The 12,955-nt window shown below is 43.6% G+C and overlaps 1 protein-coding gene across 1 annotated transcript; it reads left to right on the top strand.

The window, feature by feature from the left end:
* Window positions 1–240: 240 nt before the first annotated feature.
* Window positions 241–11,256, top strand: TNFAIP3 (tumor necrosis factor, alpha-induced protein 3). The gene is made up of 8 exons (XM_009083660.1): window positions 241–538; window positions 4,672–4,862; window positions 5,088–5,235; window positions 5,434–5,604; window positions 6,328–6,508; window positions 7,951–8,865; window positions 10,134–10,323; window positions 10,975–11,256. The coding sequence occupies exons 1-8, from the start codon at window positions 241–243 to the stop codon at window positions 11,254–11,256; spliced, it is 2,376 nt and encodes a 791-aa protein (XP_009081908.1).
* Window positions 11,257–12,955: the final 1,699 nt, after the last annotated feature.

The raw sequence follows: 12,955 nt of genomic DNA, 5'->3' as shown, positions 1-12,955 counted from the left end.
GGTCAGTGTCTGTATCTGAGTAATGCAGAGAAGCTAGTGAGTATGAGCTTTAAAAACCATCATCTATAACAGGCTCAGTTGGACTTCATCCACACTGTGCTTGTTTTAGGCAAAACTGCAGCCAGAGTCCCACCTCTGAAAGTGCCTTCTGAATCTCTGCAGAAGTAATAGTTCTGTGATATAAGGACACTAACGTGCTAATAAAAGTATCTTTTTTCATTTCAGATGTCTTCTAGAAACATGGCTGGCCAATACATCCTTCCTCAAGCTTTGTATCATAGCAATATGCTGAAGGCTATGAAGATTAGAGAGAGGACACCTGAGGATCTAGTCAAACCTCCCATTGGAATAATTCACCACTTCAGGACTATGCACAGATACACCATAGAAATGTTCAGAATGTGCCAGTTTTGCCCTCAATTTCGGGAAACACTTCAGAAATCCCTGACTGACCAGGCTACCCAGACTTCACTGGAGCGCCAGAGGAAGCTCAACTGGTGCATGGAAGTTCGGAGACTCGTTCCTTTGAAGACTAATGGTAAGTTATGAGCAGGTCTTTGCATTTGCAGTAAAATGGTTAATATCAATGTAGCATCTTTATTAATAGCATCTGTGTTCACATTACTGAAACAGAAGTGCATGGCTTTAAAAATGTGGTACCTTTTAATCTTAGTTTCATGAACTGAAATTCTTTCCACATGATGTACTGCCCTGAGGCTGCAGCAGACCCCTGTCCATACCACAGTGTTGTGAACAGCGTCGAAATTTCACAGATATTTTCATAATGTCAGTAACTTTTGGCACTTCGGAGTAAAGTACCAGGCAGGGAAATTTGACTTGCAACCCATCGCCTTTCCATGAATCTGACTGCTATGTGTTGGCTGCCTCATCGGAAGTGCTGAACGTCCTTTAATGCCAGGCAAGAGGAGACTTCAGATGCTTTGAGTGACAGGGATGCATTCCCATGTATATATAGCAGGAGTTAATAATCTTCCATAAGCCCTGCTGTTCTAGCTGGCAGGCAGGGTTTGCTTGCTGATCCAGCTTAACAACAGTGCCAGGAGGAGTGTTCTGAACATGGAGCCTTTGAGAACCTGACACTGCTGGCCCTGGGGTCAGCGCCCTGCACCTGGCTGGCTCCCTCATCCTCAGCTACCTGCTAGGTTTTGCCAGCTCTCGCCTCTCCTCGGGGCTCACCCATGTGTGTGTGGCTGATAGCCGTCTTTGTGCAACACAAAGTTTGCAGTGGCCATTTCTTTCAACGGTCAGTGCTGGTTTTAGGACTTGGCTTTTGGGTTGCTTTGTGTGTGTATTGCGCTAAGTGCTATAAACGAAAAGGTACAACAGTAGTGCAAATATTTCCTGAACAGGTTACATTTGTCCAGTCTCGAGCAGGAGACTTTGGCTCATGACTGCAAGAGTCACTGGGCATTTCACATTCAGTGGAGGAAAGATTCAGTAACGGCTATGACTTATGGTCACGCAGCTGCAAACTTGGACTCGGGCTTCCTTACAGCACAGATTGCCCCAAACAGGGAAGGATAGACTGGGACAGTGAGGACCCCAAGAAGATGGAAAATACACATTCTTTGTTTAAGGAGCACATCACAGTGGTTATAGAAACATTGTGCGTGGTGGACCTGCAGCTTCATTAGAGTCCATGCTGTGTTCTGTGAATGCTTCTATTTATATCTACTTATATACACTTTGTCCTTATCTTGCTAGGTCACATTGTTCCCATCCCAAATTCTACCATATTTCTCAGTCTGATTACACACAGCTGTGTTGTGCAGAAGCCTTAAAAACAGAGCCATGTGTAGATGTCACTGCCTCAATCTAGAAGAGCCTGATCTGGATGTGTGTCTCTGTAGCTGTCATAGAGGCACTGAGCTTCTGGTGGGCTGCCTCTCGTGACTGTAATTAGGGTTGTGCAGGAAGGTCACGTAATCTTGAGCTTCTGGAAGGACTGGGAGTTGAATCTAGGGCAGGCAGCACTTTACAGGTACTAGGGCAGTAACAGCACTCGAAGTGTTGCATCTTCAAAACTTCACCCCAGGAGATACACTGTAACAGATATACTAGGAAGATGGATAACGTGCAATTTTTGCTCAGGGTTTTAGAATCCCCCATCTCCTGTCAGTCAATATGAGTCCTGCAGGGACACTACTTGGACAGACCCTTGTTGCTGACAATATTATATTCACTGACCTCTTTCTTTGTCTCATGACTGTCAGCCAGAGGTACACATGGGAACAATATGGACTTGGATCCCACCCATGAGCAGGCATACTAGTGAATATACAATATGAAATATTAGGGCAGGCTGAGGGAAGGCAAAGCAAGGAGTCGGTTTGTGGTCCCCCATACCCTGCACAGTTGATGATCTTGGCTTCAGTGCAGTGCTTCAGGGTCATTAAGTGCATGAGTAGAAGGAGTGGCTTTGGGAACCTGTGGTTTATGCAAAGCAGTCGCATTGAAAGACCTATGCAGGAGAAAAAAGTTAGATTGGTCTGAAGGAGAGGATCTCTGAAAGAAGGGCAGAAGACTGGAGAAGCCCTGTATTATCCCAGAAAATAAGGTGGGTTTTTTATCTCCCATGTGAAACGAAGAATATTTTTTAAAGCATTTAGCTGCTTAGCCCATAGATATGGGAGGAATGTGTTAGTTCTTTCAGTCAACAGTGGGCTTTCTTTAGAAAATTCTGGGTTTTTTTCTGATGAAGATTCTAGTTGCTGAAAACAGAGAATGTATCTCCTACAAGATCTTTTGACGTATTTTACCTAATATGTTTGTGAGTCTGTGGAGTGGTGGGGTTTTTTTTTATTAAAAAGGCCCTTTTGAATCACCACACATTTCTTTGCAGACATCTGAATGGAGGAGAGAAGGAGAGCAGTAGGAGGTATAAAAATCGAAACTGTTTGTTTTTTTTCTAATTTTTTTTTTTTATTTAAAAATTCCAGCATCTATTGGCTGTAGAGATTTCACTTGTATAATGAATTGGCATTCATTCCAGCTTGCCCAGCCACACCCCCCGGGAAAGTCCGAGGGAGGCTTTGCTGCACAGCCCTGCACGCAGCAGAACAAAAAGTACAACTGTTGCTCAATTGCTAGTCAAACGGTGTGGGGGAATTCCAAGTGCTGTGTAAGGAATTTTGAGCAGCACTTCTCAATAAAGAACTGAAAGCAAGCTCTCAGAGAGAAAAAAATTAATCTTATCTTTGCTCTAGATTTTGCAAAGGGAAAATTTTAATGGGATTAATATGTCACCTTTCTTGGTCAGAAAGAAACCCAGTCGGTTTTCCTGTCTTCTGTGCTGTTCCCTGATTTTTGAGCTCAAGTAAGCAGCCTGCCAACTTGAAGTAAGCTTTGCAAGACAGCATTCAGAAACCAGAAGGCAGTTGCAGGAACCTGATATTCGCCAATTCCATAACAATTTATTGAGCATTGAGTAGATTTCAAATTATATCTTTTTCAGGATCTGAGGTCTGTTGTAGGTTTTTCTCTGCAGTTTCACATGAAAAGGAGCAAAAGTGTTTGCAAATGGTGTAATTGAACTCATAATGAGTGTGAGAAACTGGGTTTAATTATTTTGTGGGAGTTCTTTGGGTGTTGTTTTTTATTTTAACACATGAGAAAAATCTAGTAGGTTTACCAGGGCTGATGTCCTCTGTTCCAAGAAAATTGCTGTGGCTTCTTCGCATTGGTTGAGTCTGTGTACCTCTGTTGCAGAGAGTTTTAAATCTAAGGCTATGACAGTAATGGTTCTTGATGTCCCTTTCAGTGGAGACATCCCCATTTGAAGAAGATGGCTAGAGACAGAATTTGAAACCCAGCCATAGAAATATTTTGTCACACCTTTTAATTAAGTTTGTTACCTTCTCTAATTGTCAGTTTCTTGCCTTCTGAAATTATAGAATTTCACTTTCCTTCCTACCTGTAAAGAGGACTTCTTCAATGCAGAGAGATCATCTAAATGAAAAATCATTTTGCCATTCATTTAGTTTCAATTTTGTGTTTTAAAAAGCAACCCTCTAAATCACATATGTAACAGCCCAGCATACTACCATTTCTGAGAGGAAGAGTTGTTCCTATGATTGCTTTACTTAAATCACCTGCTCTTCCCTCTCTGTCTCTTCTTTTTTTATAGCAGTTCCTCCATTAAGCACAGCCAAGTGCCAAGCAGTGCTCATCAGCGGATGTGAGGCTTGGTGCCACTATATTATTTTCTAAGTGGTTTCCATTATCTCAACCCTGTGCCACTGGGTGTATATTCGTATAAACACTGATGAGGGAGATCTACATGTTCTTTTGTAGTTTTAAGATGACTTTGTTTAAAAGCTATTTCAACTGTGTTTGACATTTGTTGGCCCCAAAATTTAGTTCATGATACCAGTCAAAGTTAAGTAAGGTAGATTAGGGACATTGCTGAACAACAGCTTAATGCTGACTGGTGCAGAGACAAAACCAGTAGAGAGGGGACTATTTTCCTTTCTATCTCTGAACAGAGGTTATAGCTGTGGTCTCTGTCCTTGGTAAAACACTTCTGTCTGAGGCTTAGAGAGAAGTGCATGGGGAATATGCATATGTGCAGTGTCATTCTACATCCCACACACTTGTGGGGTTTTATTTGAGTAGCCATTTAAAAATAACACACTGTTTCTTTTTTTCCAGGTGATGGAAATTGCCTCATGCACGCTGCATCGCAGTACATGTGGGGTATTGAAGATATCGACCTCGTTTTAAGGAAAACATTGTTTAGTGCTCTCAGGGAGATTGACACACGGAACTTCAAGCTCCGCTGGCAGCGGGAGGCTATTAAATCCCAGGAGTTTGTAGAAACAGGACTCCACTATGACACCCGGGTAAGGTGGCTTGAGGGAGTGGTGCTGTTTTCTGAATGCTCACTAGTGTTGCCTTGCTGATTGCGTTTGCTTTTTGGCTTCATGGATTCTGCCATTAATGGAGAGCAGAAATTGTCTTCCTTTGGATGAAATGGGAAAATGTGATTATTTGAGCACTGCTATGCTGCAGCTGGTTCCCAACCTCCATGTCTTTGAACGATTGCTGACAGCTGTTTCTTTCCTCAGAACTGGGAGGAAGAATGGGAATACCTCATTGAAATGACCTCCCCAGAAATATCTGGGGCTCAAAACAGGCTTCCATATAATGCACTGGAAGAAATCCACATCTTCATCCTTGCTAACATCCTCAGAAGGCCAGTTATTGTCCTTGCAGGTGAGTTGTGTGGACAGTCATCTCACTGTGCTACTCTGTGCTGTGTTACTAATGTTACTCAGTAATTGTTGTTTTCAGGTTGATGCATTTCCAAGCAGGGTGTTTTCAGCAATTATACTAAAACACCCAGAATCTATCTTCTCTTGCCTGTAGCACATACTTATTTGTGTTTGTGTTTTCCTTTATTTCCTTGTGCAGATAAAGTCGTGAGAAGTTTAGAGTCAGGCTCCAGTTTTGCTCCTCTGAACGTTGGTGGTGTTTACTTGCCTCTCCTTTGGCCAGCTGAAGAATGCTACAGATACCCAATTGTGCTCGGGTATGACAACATGCATTTTACACCACTGGTGACTCTGAAGGACAGTGGGCCAGGTATTTTTTAAGTTCCTTGTTTGGTATTTATGTCCCTTCTTCAATTACCATTTAAAATGTAATCTGGTTTAGATTTGCATTTTGAAAGTTAAATATATGTAGAAGATTACTTCGAAATGTGTTCTTAAAATGTGAGCAAACCCAGCTTTTTCTGTAAATTCGAGGAGAACCTAAAGGTTGCCTTCAAAATGCTGGTTGCAAGTAGAGTGCAACTCACCTGCTTGCAGGCTGGAATTAGACAAAGGGTGGCCTCTGCTTCATTGCTTCATTGTGTTCTGGCCTCCTTTCCACACCACATCATAAGAGCAGAAGCTTTCAAGGGTGCAATCTCACAGCAGTGTATCACTGACTGGCAGGGATAATGAATATAGACTTTGCTGGTTTTAATGCATCTCTTCTGAGTGGATAGCAGTTCTCTAGGTTCAGCTTACAGCATCATCCCATGGAAAGGCATAACAAACTAACATCTACAGTGCTACTCACATGGAGAAGAAAATTGCTAAGGGGACATTAAAACTACCATAGGATGGGGCTAAGTTTGTGATGTAGGTGTATCTGTGACCTCCCCCAGTGGCACTATATAGAAACTTATTGCTCTGGCCAGCTGTTTTCTCTCACAGAAATTCAGCAGCAGTGGTGACATCTCTGTGGTTGCATATTGTGCTTACTCCTGTCTGGTAAACAATACATATATGTATGCTAATCCATCTTGTTTCCCCACAGAAATTCGGGCTGTCCCTCTGGTCACCAGTGAACAAGGCAGATTTGAGGATCTGAGTGTGCACTTTCTGACAGATACAGAAGAGAGGGAGAAAGAGCAGCTGCTAAAAGACTACTTGATTGTGATAGAAATTCCAGTGCAAGGCTGGGATCATGGTACAACTCATCTAATTAATGCTGCAAAGTGAGTGTCATTCTTGTTTCCTCAAAGTTATCTTGTTTATGGAGGTGGGAGAACCTGGGCAGCCCAGTGCATTCCTTTGGTCTTTCCTTCCTTCCATGGTAGTCCATGTGTTTACGTTCTGAAATATTGGCGTTACTGTTGACATGTTTTGAACTAATATGAGCTGAGACTAGTTACAAATTTAAAGGCAAAAATGTCTTCAGACTTAGCAGACTGAAACTAGTATTTTAGAAAAAAGATCAATTTGATTATTTTCACTGAATTTTAGATTACACAGGAGGGTGACTGAAAAGCAGTTAAATGCAGGAACCAGTTAGACCAAACTCATGTGCTTTATGTAAGGGTGCATTGCATAACAGGCAGTTGGTGCAATTTTGCCTACCCTAAGGAAAGTCCTTGGTGGTATCTTCTTAGCACAGATGCCTCAACACCCTGAGCTGTTCATGTGGCAGTAGGCAGGAAGCTGTGGTCAGTGGAGAAACCAGCATCTGTGCTCATCCCCCTGATGGCTGAGCATCAGTAACATGCAGGGAGCAGCTGGCAGCACCCATCAGCTTCTCCTATTTAGTGGACACTGGCAGTGATGTCCAACCAGTCTCCTCATGAGTGTGGGAGGGAAGCGACTCCCTGTGTTCTCTGTCTTTGCTTCCATTACCACACAGGGAGATATCTTTATGCTGTTGGCTGGTTCTGGTTTAGGAGCCTTGAAAATTGAAATCCTTCTATCCAAGGGATATATGCACATGTAAAGCTTCTCTAGTCCCACTGCACAGATGTGTTCTGGAGTGTTACTAGTAATGCCAGTTCCTTTTCCTACCAACTGTGACATGGTGAAGCTCCAGTGTGGGGATTTTCCTGAAGCTGGAGGTAGAATAGGGATAGTGTGATGGATGCTAGCATTGCACACACCACACTGAAGCCCCATAGTTTGTCTGAAGAATTCAGTTGGTAGGTACAGACCCGACAGGGCAGAACCAGGAGCAGATTTCATGTATCATGAAATGCTGAGTCCACTGTAGGAAAGGCTTGTTCTTACCATGGACTGGTGAAGAAAGGGGCCTTGTAATCTAAACTATACTCAGCTGAGCACTGGTCTTCAGAGACATTCAGGATTTGGGGGACTTTTCACTTCTGAAAGATCACCCATATTCTTTGTGCAAACAGCTCTTAGACAGAAAACTCTCACCTAGAAAATCCTTTTAAGAATACTTCTGTTTAGCATTGTGTCAGAACATTTCTTTAGATGTGAAAGTCTTCACCACTGAACACCTGCTTTTAAAATAATTTCCGTTCACAGCAACAATGTACCATCCTGAATCTTCTCTCTGAGTAATATGGATGTGCATTAAACCTACATTTCCTCCCCACGTTGCTTGTGTTTGTCCCCTCCCCCCCACCTGCTCTTTTCAACCACTGATGCAATCTTCCTTTTTGGCTCTTAGGTTAGATGAAGGCAACCTACCCAAAGAAATAAACCTCGTGGAAGATTACTTTCAGCTGGTACAGCATGAGTACAAGAAGTGGCAGGAGAATGCTGAACCTGCTAGAAGAGAGACCTGTTCCAGGAACAGGCAGGAACTGTCGCTTTCCCAGCTCTCCCTCTTACAGATGAAATGTGAAACACTGAATTGCCCTTTCTACATGTCTGTGAACACCCAGCCCTACTGCCATGAATGCTTTGAGCAGAGGTCCCAAGGAAACAAAGGAAGAAAGCAGACCTCCAAAGCAGCACCTGAGAAACTGAAGGCAGCTGGGTCAGGCTCCTCTCGTGGGGATATTTGTGAACCTGGGGGACGGACATCTGAAGGGCCTGTAACAGAGCCTCGCTCCGCACCTCCAACCGCTCCGAGTCTTTTCTTGTATAGTGAGACCACAGCCATGAAATGTAGGACACCAGACTGTCCCTTTACATTGAACGTGCAACACAATGGGCTGTGCGAACGCTGCTACAACTCCAGACAGCTTGGCCCTTGCAACAACTTGGATGACCGGAGACATTTAGACTATGCCACCTGCAAAATGTGCTATCAGAAGGCCAACAGGACCTTCAATGGTATATGCAGCACTTGTTTCAAAAGGTCTACAGAGCCATCCTCAAATGGCAGCCCCACTTTTCTGCCCACCGGCCACCAGAGGTCAACATCTGACCCATCCCAGATCTCACAGATCCTCCACCAGCACTCCTGCCATCAGGCTCCCAACAACCACGGTGAGGAGCCCCCACCACCGGCGCTGCCTCCCGAGGAGAACAGGGGAGGTAACCTCTGTAGGAAACCTGGCTGCAAGTTTTTTGGGACATCGCAAAATGAGGGCTTTTGCACGCTGTGTTTCTTTGAGTACAGGGAAAACCATGGTAAGTGGAGATGGAGTGAACTTTGGCACATTTTGGCTGCAGATCAGCATCCTTGAACTGTGAAGCTCTGCATGCACTGGGTGCTAAAAGTGCAGGGGGTGGTGTAAACAGTGTGGATCAGAAGCAGCAGTGTGAGAAGAAGGTGCTTTTCTGGCTGTTACTATCCTATTGTCATAGTTTAACCCCAGCCAGCACCCAAGCACCATGTAACCACTCAATCACTCCCTCACCAGCAGAACTGGGGAGAGAATCAAGAGGGTAAAAGTTAGAAAACTCATGGGTTGGGAGAAAGGTAGTTTAATAGTGAAAGGCAAAGCCATGCATGCAAGCAAAGCAAAACAAAGAATGAATTCACAGCTTCCCATGGACAGGAGGTGTTCAGCCATCTCCAGGAGAACAGGGCCCCATCATGCCTAACAGTTACTTGGGAAGACAAACATCTGAACGTACTGCCTTTCCTCCTTCTTCCCCCCACTTTATTTACTGAGTATGATGTTATATGGTATGGAATATCCCTTTGGTCAGCTTGGGTCTCCTCCCAGCCTCCCATGCACCCCAACTTCCTTGCCAACATGTCAGTACATGCTGATAAGCATGCCAGTATAAACATAGAAACAGAATGGATTGGGTTGGGACCTTTAAAGATCATCTAATTCAATCCCTCTGCCATGGGAAGGGACATCTTTCACAGCACTGAGCTTTCTGCACGCTTTCAGATTAGGAAATTTTTACGCCAGCTTGCAATAGGTTATTTTCCAGTGTTGCTCACAATGAATTTTTTTTCCTTATGATTGTGGAATATATAAGATTGCCTCACAAGACTAAAAGTATGATGCACTTTTTCCCACATACCTCTGTACTTCAATTATCCCATGTGACTGAAATGGGGGAGGCCAAAAGGGAAGTGTTAGGGTAGGTCACTGATGGCATGCTGAGTCAAAGGTGAAATTCCTCTTGACTTCAGTGGGATCTAGGTTTCCCACTTAGGGCAAGTTTTTCCCAAATCATCTGTTTCAATGACTTCTGATAGGAAAATCAGGCCATATTAGCTCCCTTATTTATGTAACATGAGGGAAAGTGCACCAACTGAGGAGTCTCATGATTGTCAAAAACTGATGTTTGAGACTAGCAGATTTTTTTAAATGTCTTTCCATTTTTAGACTGGGGAGCTTTTTATAGTTGCTTTGGGTCATCACATCTATTGGGCACATTCAAATTCCTCCTGTCCTTACTTTGCATTACAGACAGTGCTTTACTACGCCACCAGAGAAGATCTCAGAGGAAGTCTTCAGCAGCAGGTCAGATGGGGACCTCGGCTGCCGGCTTCCGTAATACTGTGTCCTGCCAGCGGCGTGACTGTGGCACCCTGGGCAGCACAATGCTCGAGGGCTACTGCCAGAACTGCTTCATTATAGCCCAGAACCAGCGATTTCAGGAAGCCAGGAGGACAGAAGAACAGCTGGTGAGACAGCCAGAAGTAAGTGTGAACTTGTCTTGTTTAGCTCTGCATGTTTTTCTCTTCTGTGAACAGCTTAGGATGCATACTAGAAAATCCTTAAATGACTGCATCCTAAGTATCATGGAGAGACAAGTGTAGAGCATTTCATGATTTCTTTTTCTGCTGCAACTGAGTAGCAATCCTAAAAAGTCACTCTCAGTTTAGGGTTGTTACAGCCATTCTCAGTTTTACCTCAGCTGGGATTTTGCCAGCAATTTCAGTGGACACAATTGAACCAACAGTTGGGTTGTTTTCTGCTTTGGGAAAGATTTTCATTCTTACTCTTACAGCTATGGTTTAGTTCGCTTCAAGTTGCCTTTTTGATTGAGTCCATTACAGATTGGTTTTGTTCCAGATATTGGGGTTTTTTGGTTTGTTTTGGCCGTTTTAGAATTAAAAGTTACCAAAGGTAAAAAAATTTCTTTTTCCTAAGAAGTTACAAAATTTGGTAAAATTCAGCTTGGTTCCTGGTACTGCACTTTGCAGAAGCAGCATGTACCTGTGAACAACCCCCAAGTGGTTACCTGTACAAACCATGACCAGAGTTGAAAGTAAATGAAAAGCCATTTGTGCTGATAGCACGGTGACTGACAATGCGTTTTTATGTTTTTCAAGAGAACGGAACAGCACAGAGATGTGCAGCGAGCAGTGTTGAGTAGCCAGAAGAGACAGTGTGCTGTGGCTTCATGTAGAAACAACCTGGCTGGCAGAAGTGATGACCTGTGCCCGGAGTGCCGGCGCCTCAGTCAGCTTCCACCGCTGGGCAGTGCCAGGAACCCGGCGGCACCGGAGCCCCCGAAGCAACGCTGCCGAGCCCCTGCCTGTGATCACTATGGCAATGCCAAGTGCAACGGGTACTGCAACGAATGCTACCAGTTCAAACAGATCTATGGCTAGTGGAGGAGTTGGTAAGGAACAAGAAAGCAATACCAGCTACTTCCTTCACTGAAATGGTGCTATGTCCAAAACACTTAACAGTCCTGGAAATGGGAGGGCAGGGGGAAATATAAGCTGTCTGCTTGGTTAGTGTTTATTCCCAAGAATGGGAATAAACGTCTACTTCCTCTAAACACTGCATACAAGGACTGCTGAGAAGAGCACATTGCCTTCTGCACAGAGCTGTCATTCATGACTAAGCTCCTACAATGTCATATTTAATTCTCAGACTTCCCAGGAGGAAGTGTGAAGCATTTGAATCCAAAGAACTTCCCGGTTTTGTCTCTTTCGCAATACCCTCCCTTCTCCCAGGTGAGAAGCTGTGGCTACTATCGGAGGTGCAGGAGCTCTTTATGTTTGCATACATCAGTCAGAGGCAAGTCATTCCTGAGTGGGATTCCCCAGGACAGGCTGATGCAACTTCCAGTTGGTGCCTGAAGAAAGTTGCTCTAGGTTGCCCATGTCCTTGCTGTCCTTGAAGAGCCCACCAAGGTGGGATTAGGGTGTTAACAGCGAGTGGTTCTGTGTTTGCAGAGCCCTCAGCAAGCCGCAGCCAGAAACAAGACCAGCACTGGTCTGCTCTTTTAACATGCTTAACTTAACCAGCATTTAGATCCTTTCCCAAATCCCAAGACAGCTGGAATGACAGGTGATTACAGAAGCAACTGTTATGAGAAACTATATCTGATGGGAAAACTGTATCCTGCCATTTCCCACTTGAATTTGCCTCCAGCAGACAAAAAATACCCCAAAGCCCTTTGCCTTCAGCTTCAGTTCTGAAACAAGAGCAACTATTCCCTCTCTTGCATCACAACTGTCAGGAGTATGTGTGTGCTGTTCTTGCCCTCCCTCCCCATTTCTGTCGTCCTTAATGTGATTCTGTTGTCGTGCAAAGAGCTTGGAGTTCAATACCAGAATTCTTTAGGTTTGAGATTTTACTCCTCGATTATATGCATCCAATTCTCAATCTGCAATACTTTCTTTAGCACCTCACCTTTACCATTGTGCCCTGTACCTGCTTCTCCTTTCACTCCTTTTAAGTTTTCAGCATCTGTTTTGCTGCTATGATTTTGGAGGTAATACCTCTTCTAACTTGCTTCTCAAGTTTAGAATCTTTTTATGGTTATTAAAAAAACAGTTTTAAAAAAGAAAAAAAACATGACTTCTGTTAAATTTTATATATTTTGTGAACCCTAATGTGAACATATGTTTTATTAAAATATTTATATTATTTGAAACAATGCAATTTGAAATTTGCACAGCTAGGTTTTTTTTACGTATATTTACTCTTGTGTTGAAAGTTACAAACTGAAGTGTATATTGAAAAACATTCTCTGATATATAGAAATAAATTATTGAAGGATCGAAGTTGTTATTTTTATATTGATGAGAGAGTACAGTTGAGCATGGGATACCCCTGAAGGAAGCTTTTCTGTTCAGGACCACCATTCAGCGTTACCAAGTGCTCCCTGGTTCAGATGATCCAGCCAAGTGCTTTGAAGACGTGGTAATTTGCTGTAAGTCAGTGTTCTCTCAGGAAGAGAGCTGGTACTGTTGAGGGACCTGGGGATATGGAGGTAACTCCTGTGGGTGCAGAGTATCTTCAGACCCCAGAAGTACAGATGGTGCAGGAGCAGGCTGCATCAAAGCTAGACTGACT

The sequence above is a fragment of the Acanthisitta chloris genome, unplaced genomic scaffold (assembly GCF_000695815.1).
Source record: "Acanthisitta chloris isolate BGI_N310 unplaced genomic scaffold, ASM69581v1 scaffold26371, whole genome shotgun sequence".
Lineage (NCBI taxonomy): Eukaryota > Metazoa > Chordata > Aves > Passeriformes > Acanthisittidae > Acanthisitta > Acanthisitta chloris.
This window is presented reverse-complemented; position numbering and strand designations above follow the sequence as displayed.